Source organism: Mizuhopecten yessoensis, unplaced genomic scaffold, assembly GCF_002113885.1.
Source record: "Mizuhopecten yessoensis strain PY_sf001 unplaced genomic scaffold, ASM211388v2 scaffold3235, whole genome shotgun sequence".
Classification (NCBI taxonomy): domain Eukaryota; kingdom Metazoa; phylum Mollusca; class Bivalvia; order Pectinida; family Pectinidae; genus Mizuhopecten; species Mizuhopecten yessoensis.
Genome location: NW_018404943.1, coordinates 991,236 through 1,008,920, shown reverse-complemented (window position 1 = coordinate 1,008,920; position 17,685 = coordinate 991,236). Strand labels below are relative to the sequence as shown.

At 36.6% G+C, this 17,685-nt stretch overlaps 2 protein-coding genes across 4 annotated transcripts in view; one reads left to right on the top strand and one right to left on the bottom strand.

The window, feature by feature from the left end:
• Nucleotides 1-7,571, top strand: part of LOC110447249 (furin-like protease kpc-1) — a 149,286-nt gene extending 141,715 nt beyond the window's left edge. For all 3 annotated transcript variants that reach the window (XM_021492820.1, XM_021492819.1, XM_021492818.1), the window contains one exon: nt 5-7,571. In XM_021492820.1, coding sequence (XP_021348495.1) covers nt 5-573 — 569 coding nt within the window. In that variant the 3' untranslated portion in view covers nt 574-7,571. The remainder of the gene's footprint in view (nt 1-4) is intronic.
• LOC110447250 (protein RRNAD1-like) overlaps nt 1,936-17,685 on the bottom strand; it is a 21,159-nt gene continuing 5,409 nt past the window's right edge. The window contains exons 2-10 of the mRNA XM_021492821.1: nt 15,250-15,368; nt 14,010-14,289; nt 13,086-13,246; nt 12,852-12,885; nt 12,167-12,702; nt 11,655-11,791; nt 10,954-11,086; nt 9,436-9,623; nt 1,936-8,796 (exon numbers count right to left, since the gene is read on the bottom strand). Of these exons, the coding sequence (XP_021348496.1) occupies nt 8,693-8,796; nt 9,436-9,623; nt 10,954-11,086; nt 11,655-11,791; nt 12,167-12,702; nt 12,852-12,885; nt 13,086-13,246; nt 14,010-14,289; nt 15,250-15,368 (1,692 nt within the window). The 3' untranslated portion in view covers nt 1,936-8,692. The remainder of the gene's footprint in view (nt 8,797-9,435; nt 9,624-10,953; nt 11,087-11,654; nt 11,792-12,166; nt 12,703-12,851; nt 12,886-13,085; nt 13,247-14,009; nt 14,290-15,249; nt 15,369-17,685) is intronic.

The window sequence follows — 17,685 nt, the reverse complement described above, 5'->3', positions numbered from 1 at the left end:
TCAGAATGCCGTCCAGGATTTTACAAGTTTGGTGACGGCTGTGTGGCCAGCTGTCCGGAGTTTTACTACGGCACCATGGAGACAGTGTTGATGGACTCAAACCATAACTCGTCTGGCTGGGCTCCACAGTACCAGAGACATGGTATCTGTCATGCCTGCAATGATGCCTGTCGGACTTGTAAAGGGCCATATGTTGAAGACTGTTTTCAGTGTAGTGAGGGATATGAGATCAGGGACGGGTACTGTCGCAGAAAGCTGATCATGAATTTCTTAGACCCAGATATGCTGAGTTTCTTTGTCTGGGTGATAATTCTATGCACGTCGGCCATCTTGCTATTTGGTGTGGTCTTCATAGTTCTACAAGCCCGGGACCACAACATTCTCTGCTGGCGTGGGGAAAAGGAAAGACAATCAGAGGGGTCAAAAGGCAAATACCGTGACGTGCCAACTCGTCCTGCGGAGGACCGAGAAAGTGACATAGATCATTACCACACTGTGTTACAAAACATTCACACACTTAACTCTTACAATAAGTATAGCCTAAACCATAGTTACCCACCTACGAGACATTGACAACAACTCCAGCCCCTGCCTACAGTTACCTGCCCTTGGCAGCGACAAGAACAGTTTGGCCCCTCGTGTTGGCCTGGAGGGACTACCGAAGGTCACACAGTGTACACCTGAGATACGTGTCGAGGGTGGAATCTGTAGCACACAGGGCGCATCAATGATTACACAATTATGAGAGTTGTTTCATGCTGAATGTTATGTATACTGATTATATATATATATATATGATGGGTCTCCTACATATGCTGCGAGTGTCTGTACGAGCATGTCTGTCCATCTGTAGAGAGAGACTGTTGGATGTCTGTGGTAATTAGTAGACCATGTTGTGTTTTGATTATCAATACTCTCTCTGTTTATATAGAATCTAGGTATTGTGTATAGCTGAACTATAATCTAGGTCGTGTGTATGGCTGGGCAATAATCTAGATTACATGTATGACTGGGCTTACATGTGGTATGGCTGCATTTCTATCTAGATCAAATGTATGAGTGGTCTGTTATCTAGATCAAGTGTATGGCTAGGTTATAATCTGTGTCATATATATGGCTAGGCTATTATATCTAGGTCCTGTGTATAAAGGAGCTATAATCTAGGTCGTGTGTATGACTGGGATATAACCTGGGTTACATGTATGATGGGTTATAATCTATGTAATCTGTATGGTGAGCTATTGTTTAGGTTGTGTATGTAGTTTGGCTACTATCTAAGTTATACTGTATGTATGACTTGTCTATTATCTAGATCAAGTATGTAGCCAGGCTTTGGAATAATCTCCTGAAATGTTGTTGAATATTTAAACAGTTTGTTAACATAATGATATACATTTATCATTGATACATTATATAGAGAAATGAAGGTAAAATTTGACCATTTAACTCATTCACCCCTGAAGACACATTTGAACTCTTCCAATTCAAAGGTTGGAATAGTTCATTATGAAATTTCAGGGGTGAATGAGGTAAAGTATTCGCTATGCAGACCTAAGTGGATTTGATTCATTATCTATCCTGTAACACCTACAAATCTAAAACTTAATAGGAACTTTTGTTTCTCATATGGTTTGTGTTTGCTATCACCAAGGAAAATCTTGTTTGCCATTGTGGACTCTGAGGCTGAATAATGTTAAGTGAAAAATAAGTTTTCAGGACCAGATATTTTGAATCAAGCCTCTTGTGACAAGTGGTTATATAATGATACATACATTTCCCTAATGCCCATATGTAATTGTAAAATGTGAAACAGATATAGACTGTAAGTACATGTGATTGTAGTGTATGGTAGTGATATACTGTGTATTTTATAGGGTGTAGAAACCGGACATCTTCAGAATTCCATAAATTAATCATTTGTTTTAAATACTCTGGTTGTTTTTATAATACCTGTTGCCTCTTTATCTTGACAAATGAATTTATAGATAAGAAATAATTTTAGATTGGAATCAAAAGTATGTAGCCTAAGTTTGAATTTGTATGTTCATTTTTTATTTCTGAATCGAAAAGTTGGTTTTAATGGTTAGAGAAGTATTGATGCTCTGTATTAAAACTTCACCAGTAGTTTCAAAAATCAAAAAGCATCTTGCAATTAGAGTTCTGACATTTAATAAATGTGTTTAGAAAGTGAACGATATTGTAGCAATAACTTAATATTTTCAGGGATTTGCTCTTTAGAAAAAAAGATGTTGAAAAATTCTCAACAGGCAGTTAATGTAATAAAGGGGGGTAACTGCCCTTAGTACTGGCTTCACCCTCACTTTACCATCTAAGTATACGCTTTAATAAATAACTGTAATCCCAAAATGTAGCCATTTTGGTTGCGAGATATCGGTCATCAGGACACTTTTTAAGAAATATTTCTATCTTATTTTAAATGATTTAGTTATTATGTTGTTTTATGACCAAAAATGTTACTAAGTCCCAAAGACATTTTGTTATCATTTATGCAGAGTTTGAAAACTATTTATTTACTATGTATTTTTTGTTAGATACTGGATCGAGTAACGTTTTGATGAAATGGTCATCTTATGTTTTACAGATGTATATAGTTATTGATGAAATTGTTGTTTTAACCCACAGGTGACTTAATTGTGTATGTTAAATACGTTTTTCTCTTTCCTCTTTTTGATACAGAGACAACACTGGTTTTGAGAAATTCCAAAAAAAAAGGAAAACAAAAAAATGAATTGCCTTAAGAAATCAACAGGTATCAGGGTGTTGTTTTTTTTAAATATATTAATATTTCAACTTGAATGTTATTAAGTCTATTTATCATATAAAGTGTATTGATTTAAAGGTAAATTCAGTATGTAAATTAATGATAGGATACCGGATATTTGAAACTGTTAGTTGACTGTCCCCTTTACCAGAAGTTAAATGCTCATTTGTAGGGGAGAAACAGCAAAATATAATTCAATCTTTCACCCCTGAAATTTCGCAATGAACTATTCCAACCTTGGAATTGGACAAGTTCAAATGTGTCTTCAGGGGTGAATAAGTTTAAGATCTATTATGATATTTTGACAAATTATAGATGGCAACACAATAATCTCCAAACAAAACTTTTGTGGGAGTATGTGCACAGGACGTTACATGTTGTAATGTAAGGGTAGATTGTTTTCGCTGGTCAGTGATGTTGTTAGTACTGGTCAGTGTGCGTTAGTGACCAGTACTGCCAGTCTGCTCTAATCTCATAGGGACTGCTCAATCACTTAATTTCATGTACAAACTTCACGGGAACAATTTGTGGATTATATTTGCAGTGTGTTGTATAGTATGATTGTGTAAAATCATTTTGTATGGGGTAATTGTTCCGGGACCTTAAAATCCGGGGTCTGCTCCATAGGGATATAGTCTTGTGACGTCCATTTATACAGTGGTGTTATTGTTTTTGGATTGGGTGATCCATCGTCGGTGCTCTTGATTCCCCGTCAACAGATATGTATATCAAATTCTTCCACTTTTAGTCACGTGAGCCGCCAACATGTTTGTGTACATGAATACATTACTGTGTAGATTTGATCAGAGAGAAACCCCCTGTGTTGCTATTCTGAGAATAACAGACCACTAGTTCTTATACATGGGACCAGACATTAAAAGTACATCCATCTGTTTGGGCAATTCATCGGTTTTTATCAAAGAGTTGTTAACGCTGAGGTGAAGAATCTATAAAACAAACAAAAAATCATATACGCTAACAATGCTAAACATCTGTTTTTAACCATTTTTTTTATTAAATTTTTAACATTATTCGAAAGATTAACCAATGACACATTTCATGTAAATCTTATTTTCATGCCAGTCCATGAATGGCAATAATTTCAATTGAAAACTTCAATAAATGATTAATCAAATATATTATACAGCTATGTTTTATGAGAATACAAAATCTCTTAAAAATCGGTTTGTTCAGCACGTCTTGGTTAGGAGATTATCTGACCATCCTAACTCTTTGTAACATCTTACATAAGCTACTGCTCTTGTGAAAGCTGATCAGTTATCCTTATACATTCTACTCACTCCTGGTACACTAACATTTCTTTTAATGGCAGAATTCTCGTTTTTTCTCGGAGATATTTCAGTTTATTATTGAATCCACACAAATAGATGATTTGTATTTTGGGCGTCACTTCATTTGTACTTAGTATTGTACCCACAACAGCATTGCTATGGCATGGAGGCCTGGTTTAGTGTACATAAGTAACGTGTTAGCCCTATGCCGTAAGAACGTCCTCTGTCCGTGGTCACCCACCAGTTCTGTGTCTGTACAGTGTGTGTAGAACGGTGAACTCTGTTGTTACTTTTGGTGGTTAGTCGTTGTAGAAAAAAATGAAATGGACATGAAGATGATTTAAATATTGTGTATGATGTCAAAATAATGTGTTGCCTTTAAAAGTCATTATGACGATCATGAGCATGTGAAAACAAAAGATACGATCATTCATCTATTAACAACTTGCCCATATATGGTCATGATCAATAAAAAAAACTATTGTCATTTACATATTCCACTGGATTATATTTGGACACTCTTTCATCTCGTCTCATCCTTTATATATATATAAATATATCCCATCAATACATGAGCTTTAAGTTTTTACGTTTTTAAATGATGTATATTTCTGTCTAATTTATTTGCCCTTTGTTTATCAGAGATGTGTTAGCAGATCTGAATCCTGTTAAGTAGACTTGTGCGAGTGTTCATCAGCTACAAGTACGTGTATAATTGACATGTGTTAACCCTTTCACCCCTATGTAGCTTTAGTAGACTCTACCATGCATTGATATGGAGGGGTCCATTATGGTCCACAGTGGTGAAAGGGTTAATGTAGAAAACTTCATCCTCCATGTACTGTCATATCTGTGTGGGAGGGAAAGCAGGATACAGGCTAATCACTACTCTCTTTTGCATCATGTGTGCATGGTGTCTGGACCAGCCGAAACAGAACAGGTATATAATTCTCGTAGATTTTCTTACTCATTAGTATTTAGGTAAGTTTTGGTTTTCAGAATATTTTTCAAAAAACTCTTTGTCTACTTATCTGGCCATTGATGAGAAAATTTCAATAAACAATATATCATATTACAGCAATATAATTATATAGTTAGATAGCTTGAAACATCAACTTATCACAAATACTTCCAAGATACAACTTATTCAGTATCTTGTATAACACATCATTAGCAGATGATATGAGCTTAACTGGAGGGAAAAGTGATTCTTACAGAAATCTGTATCATAACATCAAGAAATTTTGTATTTCTTTTGCATTTTTACTTTAAAACGTGTAGATATCTTGTGTTAACTCAGGGTTACTCTATATTGCAGATGTACGTAGGTACAGGGCATGTTGTCATTGTTCTGTCTCGAAATGCTACAACCTTGTAGAACATTGCTAGGTAGCTTCAATGTTTTAACCTTCTATTGTAGACTCACTAGGATACTAACACCTCCACCGACTGTTGCCATTTGATTTTATCTTCCCTCACATGTAGACCAAAGTTCTGTAGTTTTTATGAGATTATTTCAAGATGAAAACATTGTCAGTTTGTTATTAATTATGTGGTTCTGATTTTCATTGGAGTATAACCTATAAAAGCCTTTATAGAAGGATTTTTGCTTAAAACTGCTTTTGAATGCGTTGACATTTTCTATGACAGAATCAGAAGAAATCTTTGATTCTATATGAAGTATACTTTGCACAATTGTTACGAGTAAAAAATGTGTTATGAGAAACACAAACCTGCTATTAATGATTAGAAAACTTTAGGGCCAAATCCTCTAGTCATTCAGTAATGTTAAGCATTGGCCTTTGACAATCAATTTTTGCCTTTGCGATCCCATTTTTTTGTGTATATGTAGATGCAGTGTTCCTGCCGATTCCATATTTTATGTTGGGTTGTCTCCCCTACAGTTTCTCAGTAAGGACCAGTCTAGACTTGTGTTACTACAAATGTATGTTACATTCAGCTATTAATAAAAGGTATCATTTGTAAGCTACTGCTTACCAGACAAAAAGGTTTTGAGATAATGATGCATGTTTTCTTAACTAGTTTTGATTACATTGAACTATAACATCAGAACTGATAATTATCAGTGATTCATGAACTTTTCCTATAAACTACATTTCACCTTATTTTTGTAGATCCCATTAGTGTTTTTCCATTGAGCAATGCGCTTTGTGATTTCAGTATGTACAAGTTATGGATTTTGCAGACTATTATTGAAGATGTAATATGATATTTCTATGATGAGAATTTATGTTGTGAGAATTTGTAATATTCAAGTTGTATATATTATGCAATATTCACAAATTTGAACATTTAACATAACATTACCATATGATACTAAAAAAATAAATCCTTTTGGAAACGTTATATAAATATTTATGATAATTATTTTACCAAAAACGTTTTAATTTTCAAACTATTTCTTGATATATTTCATCAAATTTCATTGGACATTTCAATTTTAAATGTACATTGTGGTATTACCTGATCCTTGTATTTAGAGATACAATATAAATTAAATATTCCAAGGATACAGTTTTAGTCATGCACTTTTCCAAAGTGACTTATTTATAAAATATTGAGGTCTGTATACTTTGAAGAACTGGTCAGTGCCAGTTTCCCCCGCTGTGCACACAACTTGCAGTTAATTTAATTCTTGAGCTTTACCCACCATGCTTGCAATGTTCAGTACAATCCTGTAAGATAGCTTCCTAGCAGCAGCCTACAGAGATCATTTATCTGGTCCCGGGATCATGAAACAATCTTAAACTTGAGGATTTGCTTAGCCAATCATGTACGACGTCACTTTTCATGACATAATGTGTGATTGGTTGAGATAAAACTTAAGACAATTTTAGACTTGGATCGTTTCATGAATCAGGGCTAGTACATTGTAGGTTATATTAGGTTGACTGTCACCAAACCTTGGATTACACATCAACAAGGTTTACGGTTATTATCACAGACCAAAATAATGCTGGACTTGGTTTGGTGATAGGTCAACCCTTTTTATTACTGGAAGGTCAGCGCTAGTACAGTGAAATGTAGCACACTAAAACCATCTCACAGAACAGGAGTGTGGCTATAGCATGCCTTTGTACAGACTTGTCTTCACTGCTGGTTATTGTGTAATACTGGAATTATCCTCAACACAAAACACTGCGTAAAACAACGCTATATACATTAAGTGCCGAGAGCTATTTTCCAGTACAGTCCACCACCCACTGGTAAGTAGGCTTGCTACTGGTCTCTTGATTACAGCGGAGTGTGTTGACCAATGGGAAATCAAATGACTGAAGGCAAGTCTGACCAGTACTAGGTTATAGAACAGCAGTAATACTTATCACTGGTGTGCTGTTACACCAGTAAATTGACTGCTGAAAAATCATCTCAACAAATATGTCCTCATTTACATGTAAATGATTTGTAAATTATTCTTCCTTGTGTAGCACTACTAAAGAAATCATGATGTAAACAAATAAATTCTTACAATGATATTTACTTGTTGTTTTATTCTCTCGTCAGTTTTCCTAGTACATGTATGTGAAGGAGACCAGCTATAATCATTGATAAAATTCTTATATCTGAAATTTTGGTACAACTAGTAAAGTCTTTGATTAAATAGACGAACACTCAACCCATGCAGCCACCCACCTTCCAATTATATATTGTATGCTAGCCATTTTCCTGATTTTGGCATTAAAATATTGAGTACCTAGTTGTGACTGTCTTTGCCATGAATAATAAAACTACAATCAGTACTGCAGTATAACATGATACTGACCAAAAGTGGGTTCCATGAAATCTTCTGGACAGCGAAAAAACAATGGGTCATACTCCGAGTCAAACATAAAGAGATATCAACAACAATCAGTGTGAAGCACAAATAGTTTCTGTATCTACTGAAGTATAAAGAAGATGCAGATTTTGTGTATACATGTATCAATATATTGTATCGGTACAGAAACTGATGAACTATTTGATTGTTGACCCTTTCACCACTGTAGACCATAATGGACACATCCAGATCAATGCATGGTAGAGTCTACATAGGGATGAAAGGGTTAAGCAGCTAGTAGCACAAAGTTCCTTGGTGATGTATCAAGGTGTGATGTCCGTGGATACCATGTTTCCTAGAAATTGTAAAGTATGAAGTTCCTTGATATCATGGGAGTGGTGATATCATGGGTAACGTATCCTGGGAGTGGTGATATCATGGGTAACGTATCCTGGGAGTGGTGATGTCATGGGTTATGTATCCTTGGAGTGGTGATATCATGGGTTATGTATCCTTGGAGTGGTGATATCATTGCTAACGTATCCTGGGAGTGGTGATGTCATGGGTAACGTATCCTGGGAGTGGTGATATCATTGGTAACGTATCCTTGGAGTGGTGATATCATGGGTAACGTATCCTGGGAGTGGTGATGTCATGGGTAACGTCTCCTGGGAGTGGTGATATCATGGGTAACGTATCCTGGAAGTGGTGATATCATGGGTAACGTATCCTGGGAGTGGTGATGTCATGGGTAACGTCTCCTGGGAGTGGTGATGTCTGTTGATTGTGTCCTAGATGCCAGTAGTACAAAATTCCTTGATGAAGGAGACATCAGATTTGTCAGGAAGTGGTGATGTCCACGGAACATTTCCTAGAAGCCAGCAATACAAAATTTCTTGGTGACAGGGCGGGGTCAAATATTGGCAACAGTACACTTGGTATCCCTAGAAAATATAAAGGAATAGACTGAATTAAAATAGCACATGCCTCAAACAAGGAATCAACTGCCATTTCCATCGTGGTAAAATATCTTTTGGTTGGACACAAAATGTATAACACCAGATATTTGTCTACAAGAGTAGAAGAACAAGTAAGACAACTTACATACATGTATTTATGTCACAATCAGACAAATCAGACTCTTTACTAATGTGTTTTTTTCCATTGTTCATTGGTTTAATATAGTAAAACTGAAAATTTCCATCCCCCTTTTTACCGTTGAGGAGGGCAGGCGAATCCAATATTAGATATTTCTTGAATCTGTTCTAACATACCATAGAAGCTTTGAAGGGCGTGATATATTAAATAGCAGCTAGTCATGATACCCATCTGCAAAAAAGTATTACAGTTCATAGTACAGTTCATTTATGCAGAACAACCGGTTTGTCTGTTTTTAAATGTAACATTTTGGTATAAATCCTGACGGACCTGCAATGTTTATGCAGGCCATGCAAAACTTTGTCGAGGCTCGCCTGAAAGCAGCATCAGATTACTACGTTCGACCTTCTTTCATAACGGAACAATTTTGGTCAAGCCGGTTAAATCGTTTGGATGGCAATAAACGAAAGCAGCCCAGTTCTCACCTTGTTCGTACAAGTAAAGCATCCTGTCCAGCAGAATGAGGCTCTCTACTACCGGGGCAAGCGACAATCGTAAAGTGTAGAAGGCCACCACCTTTTGCCAGCAGGGGAGGTAACTCTGTGCCTGCTGCAACACCTGGACTGGCACATCCGGATCTAGGCCCAGTCTTCGAAGGCTAGTCTTCACATAGCTGTAACAGTTTACTTGAGAGAATAAATATAGAATTTCCAAACCCAACTTTAAATTTCACTATAGCAACACTATAAAATTCCTATTCGTGCTTTATTATCGTTGAGTATTTATCTATGTATGTCCTTTATTATCGTTGAGTATTTATCTATGTATGTCCTTTATTATCGTTGAGTATTTATCTATGTATGTCCTTTATTATCGTTGAGTATTTATCTATGTATGTCCTTTATTATCGTTGAGTATTTATCTATGTATGTCCTTTATTATCGTTGAGTATTTATCTATGTATGTCCTTTATTATCGTTGAGTATTTATCTATGTATGTCCTTTATTATCGTTGAGTATTTATCTATGTATGTCCTTTATTATCGTTGAGTATTTATCTATGTATGTCCTTTATTATCGTTGAGTATTTATCTATGTATGTCCTTTATTATCGTTGAGTATTTATCTATGTATGTCCTTTATTATCGTTGAGTATTTATCTATGTATGTCCTTTATTATCGTTGAGTATTTATCTATGTATGTCCTTTATTATCGTTGAGTATTTATCTATGTATGTCCTTTATTATCGTTGAGTATTTATCTATGTATGTCCTTTATTATCGTTGAGTATTTATCTATGTATGTCCTTTATTATCGTTGAGTATTTATCTATGTATGTCCTTTATTATCGTTGAGTATTTATCTATGTATGTCCTTTATTATCGTTGAGTATTTATCTATGTATGTCCTTTATTATCGTTGAGTATTTATCTATGTATGTCCTTTATTATCGTTGAGTATTTATCTATGTATGTCCTTTATTATCGTTGAGTATTTATCTATGTATGTCCTTTATTATCGTTGAGTATTTATCTATGTATGTCCTTTATTATCGTTGAGTATTTATCTATGTATGTCCTTTATTATCGTTGAGTATTTATCTATGTATGTCCTTTATTATCGTTGAGTATTTATCTATGTATGTCCTTTATTATCGTTGAGTATTTATCTATGTATGTCCTTTATTATCGTTGAGTATTTATCTATGTATGTCCTTTATTATCGTGGAGTATTTATCTATGTATGTGCTTTTTAAATCGGAGCAAACAGCACAATGAAGAACTTGAGAATAAACAAATGTACCAACTTTGAGCCAGTCTACTTTTCTGGTGTCAGATGTCTTTGTATGGTTAGTAATGAGCTTGACCAAGTCTGTATTTTAAATGACAATATATAAAAAAAAAAAAGGGTTAAGAAGTTTCATATAAGCATCTTATTCTTCAATAACCTAAGAGAATACATATAAAACAGTATAGTCAGTTGTGAGTTTGTACCAGCCTACCTTTCAAATGTCATGGTGTCTGAGTGTTTGATGGAGAGCCGTATGCTGCCCTGGCTGAAGTCTGGGTAGACCTCTTTGATGATATACTGTAATGCAGCCCTGTAGCAGTGCAACTTCAGACTAGGCGGGTTGGCTGGCAATATAAGCACACTACATATTCAACTTGGTGTACAAGTGAAAAAAAATGCATCCCTCCATAGACCCTCAACGTTTTTATCTGAACTCACATTGAACAGTTCCTGTCAGAAGACACTTGTTGTAAAATAAAGTTGAATATCTTTATTCATTTTAATTCACATTTAACAGTAGGCACATACTCAAGTTTCATTGAAATCCAAATATATTTAAGAAAGTTAACTTACAGAGTTTTTGCTAACCCTCCTTGCCCCTATATCCCCACGCGGTAGCTAGGCCACAGCCATGGCATGTTGCAAATATAAGACACAAGTTAACATAGACAAACAAACAGAATAGCTGGTATGTAACATGGGTGGAAAAATGTAACAGCCAGACCAGTGTTCAAACCTCGGACCTCCCAACTTTTGACCGACACTCCAACAATCTGGTCGTCAGCAATTAATCAACCCTGTTCAGTTTTGGCACAGGTACACCGACAACCCAAGCATTGTTTTGAAGAATTCTCAAAAATTCATAATGAGTTCTTTAACATACCAATCAGACATTTAATTAAACATAGTTACCAAGGAGTCTTTCTTTGTAAGAATCTGCAAAATGACATGCCATTGCCCTGGCCTCGAAGCTCAGATGATTGTCTTTGAGATTCGCAGTGAACTGGCTCATTGGATATCCCAGGTCACCACTGTCCTCATCTGCTCCCCTGAAATATTTATTGAACGTTCATAGGATTAATTTGTTTTGGTTTTACAGCTATTAACAGCTATGGTAATTTAAGAAGCCAGGTCATGGTGGTCGAGGAAAATCAGAGTATCTGGAGATAAGCCAGTGACATGCAGCCAGTACGTACAATCAGATTGAAAGAATTAACCTTGAATGATCTTGGCTTTGCCAGTTAAACCGAAAATAGTACACATGTCCACCTCTTATGAAATAAAACAACTTCTTAAGGTTTGGTGAGGATGAGATTAGAAAAAGTGAAGTTTTGGGAGCAGAAATGAAGTTGTTGATGACTGGACAGATAGATTGATAAGATGATACCATCCTTTTGGCCGGTCATATAATAACAATAACATACCCCTCTCTACAGGACAGCTTCATATAACAGCATGCAACAGAGGCCACACCAACGATATCTGGACACTGGGCGAAAATCCTCAGCATGGTGGGGGTCAAATCACCACAGGCATGGAGACCAGTCAAGACAAACTGGGATAGATCCCGGACACAATTGATACCTGGTCCTGGTTGTGTTACTTTGGTATCAACACTATCAACAGGAGAGTTTATACAATCTGTCTCAATGTTTTGTGATCTCGGTGAGTTTGTCTTTTCTGATTTCAAATGTTTTGAACACATTTTTGAATTTGGTGATCTTGACCCTGTTGACATATTTGAAGGATCTTGATTTGGCACTCTTCCTTGGCCTTCAATATCTAAAACATCAGTCTGTTTTCTGTAAGAGTCCCTGACCACTTCTAAAAACTTCTCCGCACTTGTTCCTGGTTGGATGAGACAGGTCACATGATCAGGCAGTGAGGTTGTGTTGCTGGCTGTAGTGTCCTCTTTGCTACCATCCACTGAAGCTTGTTCCTGCTCTGTTGGATGTTTTCGCTGTTAAAACAAATCAGAGTTTACAAATCAAAGTTTACAAATCAGAGTTTACTGTGAGAAATATTGTATAAATTGGCCAACATGAATTAAGTATGAAGAATAAAAATTTCCTCCATGAAAGAATACTTGGAAAACTTCTTTTTTCTTACCTTTAACTTTCTGTGTATTTTCTTTTGAATGTCTCTGAAAAATAAATGTCCAAGTAAAAACAGCAGCACTTACAGACACAGAACAGGTACTTTTTTCTCTTTTTTTCGTAGTTACTCGCAAATTATTTATCATAACTCATTCATAGATACAAGTTTGAACCATTTAGCAAAAGGATAGCAAAGTTTAAGCTTATGAATGACACACTATAAGGAGTTTTTTCGTCACTATCTTACTTATCCATTTTCTCTGCTTTGGGTGCATGGCAGCCTGCAGCTTCTACTGTGGTGACTTTGAAGCCGTGACCGAAGGCAAGCAGTCTGGACAGGTGTCCCTGGCCCGCCCCGACGTCTACCACATGGTCACAGCTACACCCACTCCCCAACAACTGTATCGCCTGCGGAATTTATAACGTGTCGACTCAATTGATATGTATCACACAGAATATATACAAATAGAATATTACTTTTTTCTTGAAGGATAACAGTTTTAGTTCATTGAGAGGGGTTAATACTTTTTCATATTTCATGTGAGTGAATATTACGGAAAGTGTATAAAATATTATGTAATTTATACTGATCAAGAAATTTTTCTATCTATCGCATATTATTGAATATGCAAGAGCATATTGCCAATGGTATGCCAAGATAACAAGAGGCCCCGTGGGACTGTATCGCTATTAATCAGTGGCGCTGGCTAACACATCTTAAAAGTGATCTTTAAAAGTGGAGTTAGGTCAAATTTATTGAAACAGACGTGATAAAAATCATGCTAACATTTGCATTAGGTTATTGATATTACTCTGCCCCCTATGGATCTATGTTGTGAGATTTCAACTCATTTTATTCTCTATTAATCAAATTATGCAATCATCACCCTAGATCGTCTAAGGAAACTTTATGGACGGTGAGCTTGAAACATTTTCTCCAAAAATCTTTGATGCAATGAGGACTTCAGGACTGCATCTTAGCTACTTGTATGGAAGGCCGGTCTGTAAACCATCAAATCTGCCCATGACAGGCATGAATCACAGAGCAGAGACGTCAGTGACTCAGAATGGGCAAATAATTAATACAACAAGGCTAGGATTCTGTGTCAGCAACATTTGATGGGAAACATTGCATAGCAAGATCTTAATGTGAGGGACACATGGCCAATACCTTTCCAAGTTGTAAGATCTCATGTTGTTTTTTTGGTTTAACATGTGTGCGAAAGCAGGCGTTAAGTGGCAGGTATTGTCCAAATTGGATGTCAGCCCTGGCCTTTGTCTGTGTTGTGACACCAGAATGAGGTGAAACTACAGCCTTCCTTTCTTTGTCTTTATCTAATGGAAAGAGTCCTTCACCAATCCCTTTATTCTCCAGATCCACTTTTTGTCGGTCCAAGGACAGAGCATGTGTAGATTCTCTAAATGCTAGCAAAGTCAAAGGAAGGTCCTTCCTAGAAAATGTAACAACAAATGAAAGATATTTCAGTATGACAAAATCAAAACCTCTGAGCTGTTGTAAGATTTTCATCATTTTCAAAAATAAATACCTGAATTCCATTGGTTGATGTTTCTGAATTCCATATGCACTGGTACACTAAAAACTAGACCAGAGGTTTTATTTCCTGTTTTATCTCATTATTTGTACAATATATTGCAAACTTTTAATATAAATTCTATTATCATCACAGATTAATACAAGAGATGGTATACAGTGTAAATCACAACTGAACTACATGTACTTCCAGAGTCTTGAACAAGAGGCCCAGTAAGCCACACCATTCAATTATACAAAATTGAGTCCCACCCACTGACCCAAGGATGCTCCAGTACAATTAAAGTTAAAATTCCTTTACCGATACTCTGGGATTAGAATTTTAAAGATTAACATCTTTTTCCAATTTTGGGCCAATACCCCTCTTCCCCGAAGAGGACCATATCTTTCACATATACCAAGTGTTGTCCCCTCATTAGCCTTTTATTGCTCGTCATCAAAATTTGTAAAAAAAAATCAGCTATTCTATAATGGTAGGCATTTTAGTAAAAAAAATGACAAACAGACAATGACAGACGATGAACGTTGCATCACAGCATAAGCTTACTTGCATGCGAGTGACCTAAAAAAGACACTTTAATATATTTTTTTCCCAGAAATTTTCCACGGGCAGGTTAAGCCTTTAACCGGTATCTTGCTATTATACTTGTCTAACCTGTCTGCTCCTTTAGTATATCAATATACAATTATTAATTCCTCATACCATGTCTTATTTTATCTAGAGTCAGGCTGCTTTTATATAAATATCATGAGCCTTCAAAATCTTCTCCGTTACATGTCATTCACCCATTGTCATCATGTGTATTACAAAAGCAGCCCCCCTTTGAATGGAGTCTGATGTCAAGTATTAAATATGTACCTGTTTGGAATCGGCAGTGAGGAGTCAAGAAGGAAGGCCAGATCAAGTGAGTCTAGCTGTGATAACCCCTCTGTCCACCCCTCCGGAAGTCTATCCCACAATCCATCAGTGAAAAAATCCTGTCAATAGAACTGAAGTATGAACATAATGCCTATTATTTTATGTCCAATATAACAGAAGTGTATTAATATTCACAATATAATGCAATAATGATGCAATTGTGTAAATCACTTACCACTACAATATCACATAGAATATTTCCATCCACTACTGATGTTACCTTGCAACATATGAAATCAGAGATGTATATACATTACATACATCTCTGATGAAATACCTGCAACATGATCCTGATTATTGCCAGAAATTGTAAACAAGTCAGGTGGAATAAAAATATACAAGAGTCTGACCAGGATTCCAATTGGACCGTAGACATTTATGTCCAATGCTGCTGCAGCTGTGTCAGTATTAGAATTGGACCGTAGACATTTACGTCCAATGCTGCTGCAGCCGTGTCAGTATTAGAATTGGACCGTAGACATGGGCGTCCAATGCTGCTGCAGCTGTGTCAGTATTAGAATTGGACTGTAGACATTTACGTCCAATGCTGCTGCAGCTGTGTCAGTATTAGAATTGGACCATAGACATTTACATCCAATGCTGCTGCAGCTGTGTCAGTATTAGAATTGGACCGTAGACAGTTACGTCCAATGCTGCTACAGCTGTGTCAGTATTAGAATTGGACCGTAGACAGTTACGTCCAATGCTGCTACAGCTGTGTCAGTATTAGAATTGGACTGTAGACATTTACGTCCAATGCTGCTACAGCTGTGTCAGTATTAGAATTGGACTGTAGACATTTACGTCCAATGCTGCTGCAGCTGTGTCAGTATTATAATTGGACCATAGACATTTACATCCAATGCTGCTGCAGCGGTGTCAGTATTAGAATTGGACCGTAGGCATGTGCGTCCAATGCTGCTGCAGCTGTGTCAGTATTAGAATTGGGCCGTAGACATGTGCGTCCAATGCTGCTGCAGCTGTGGCAGTATTAGAATTGGACCGTAGACATGTGCGTCCACTGCTGCTGCAGCTGTGTCAGTATTAGAATTGGACTGTAGACATTTACGTCCAATGCTGCTACAGCTGTGTCAGTATTAGAATTGGACCATAGACATTTACATCCAATGCTGCTGCAGCGGTGTCAGTATTAGAATTGGACCGTAGGCATGTGCGTCCAATGCTGCTGCAGCTGTGTCAGTATTAGAATTAGACCATAGACATTTACATCCAATGCTGCTGCAGCTGTGTCAGTATTAGAATTGGACCGTAGACATTTACCTCCAATGCTGCTACAGCTGTGTCAGTATTAGAATTGGACCATAGACAGTTACCTCCAATGATGCTGCTACAGCTGTCAGTATTAGAGAGGAAGCACTGGGACTCCATTGCATCATTTCAAGTCAGAAGAAAAATAATTGTTTGAATTTTGACAATTTTATGCAGTGGACGGTTTTGTAGAGACAAAATTGTTTCCAATGTAAATAACCTGTCCATATCACACTCAATTAATGTAATTGTGTCATTTTCCATACCTGTCAACCTCTCAGCATACAAATCAGGGTGATGACCCTCTTTGGGGATTTCAAATCAAAGTCATAACGTGTAACGTCATTTTCACCCTCTTTTGATATACTACCGGTGTCATGCATAAAATGTACCTCCTGCTTAAATAGTATCCGGATACTTTTTATGCAGAATAAAAAGTATCCGGATACTTTTTATACCCCTACCAAAAAGTACCCCCCCTGTATAAAAAGTACCCCCCTATGAAAAAACCAGATGTTTCAAAAAATTTAATCAATAACAGTTCAGAAGTTGATTAGAAGGTTACAGTTGCATGTTTATTCACCCCTACCCCACCAATACCCACCCCGGGGCCAGGAAATTATGCCAATTTTTTTTTTAAACACTGGACACAATAAGGTTTTGGGACTCAAGTAGAAACATTTACATTTATGTTATAGTCATTACCCAACCTTTATTTAATTCCCCACCCCCCGGATACTTTTTATACACCCGACCAAAATGTACCCCCCGGATACTTTTTATACCCTGACCAAAAAGTACCCCCCTATAAAAAAATGATTTTTCTCTTTTTTTTTTATCCAATTGAGTTCAGAACTTGAACAGGACATTACAGGGGAATATTAATCCACCCCTACCCCACCAATCCCCACCCCCGGGGCCAGGAAATGATGCCAAAATAATTTTTAAACACTGGTTTGGAGAGTCATGAAGAAACATTTACAGTTATGTTATAGTCATTACCCAACCTATATTCAATTCCCCACCCCCCGGATACTTTTTATACACCCGACCAAAATGTACCCCCGGATACTTTTTATACCCTGACCAAAAAGTACCCCCCTATGA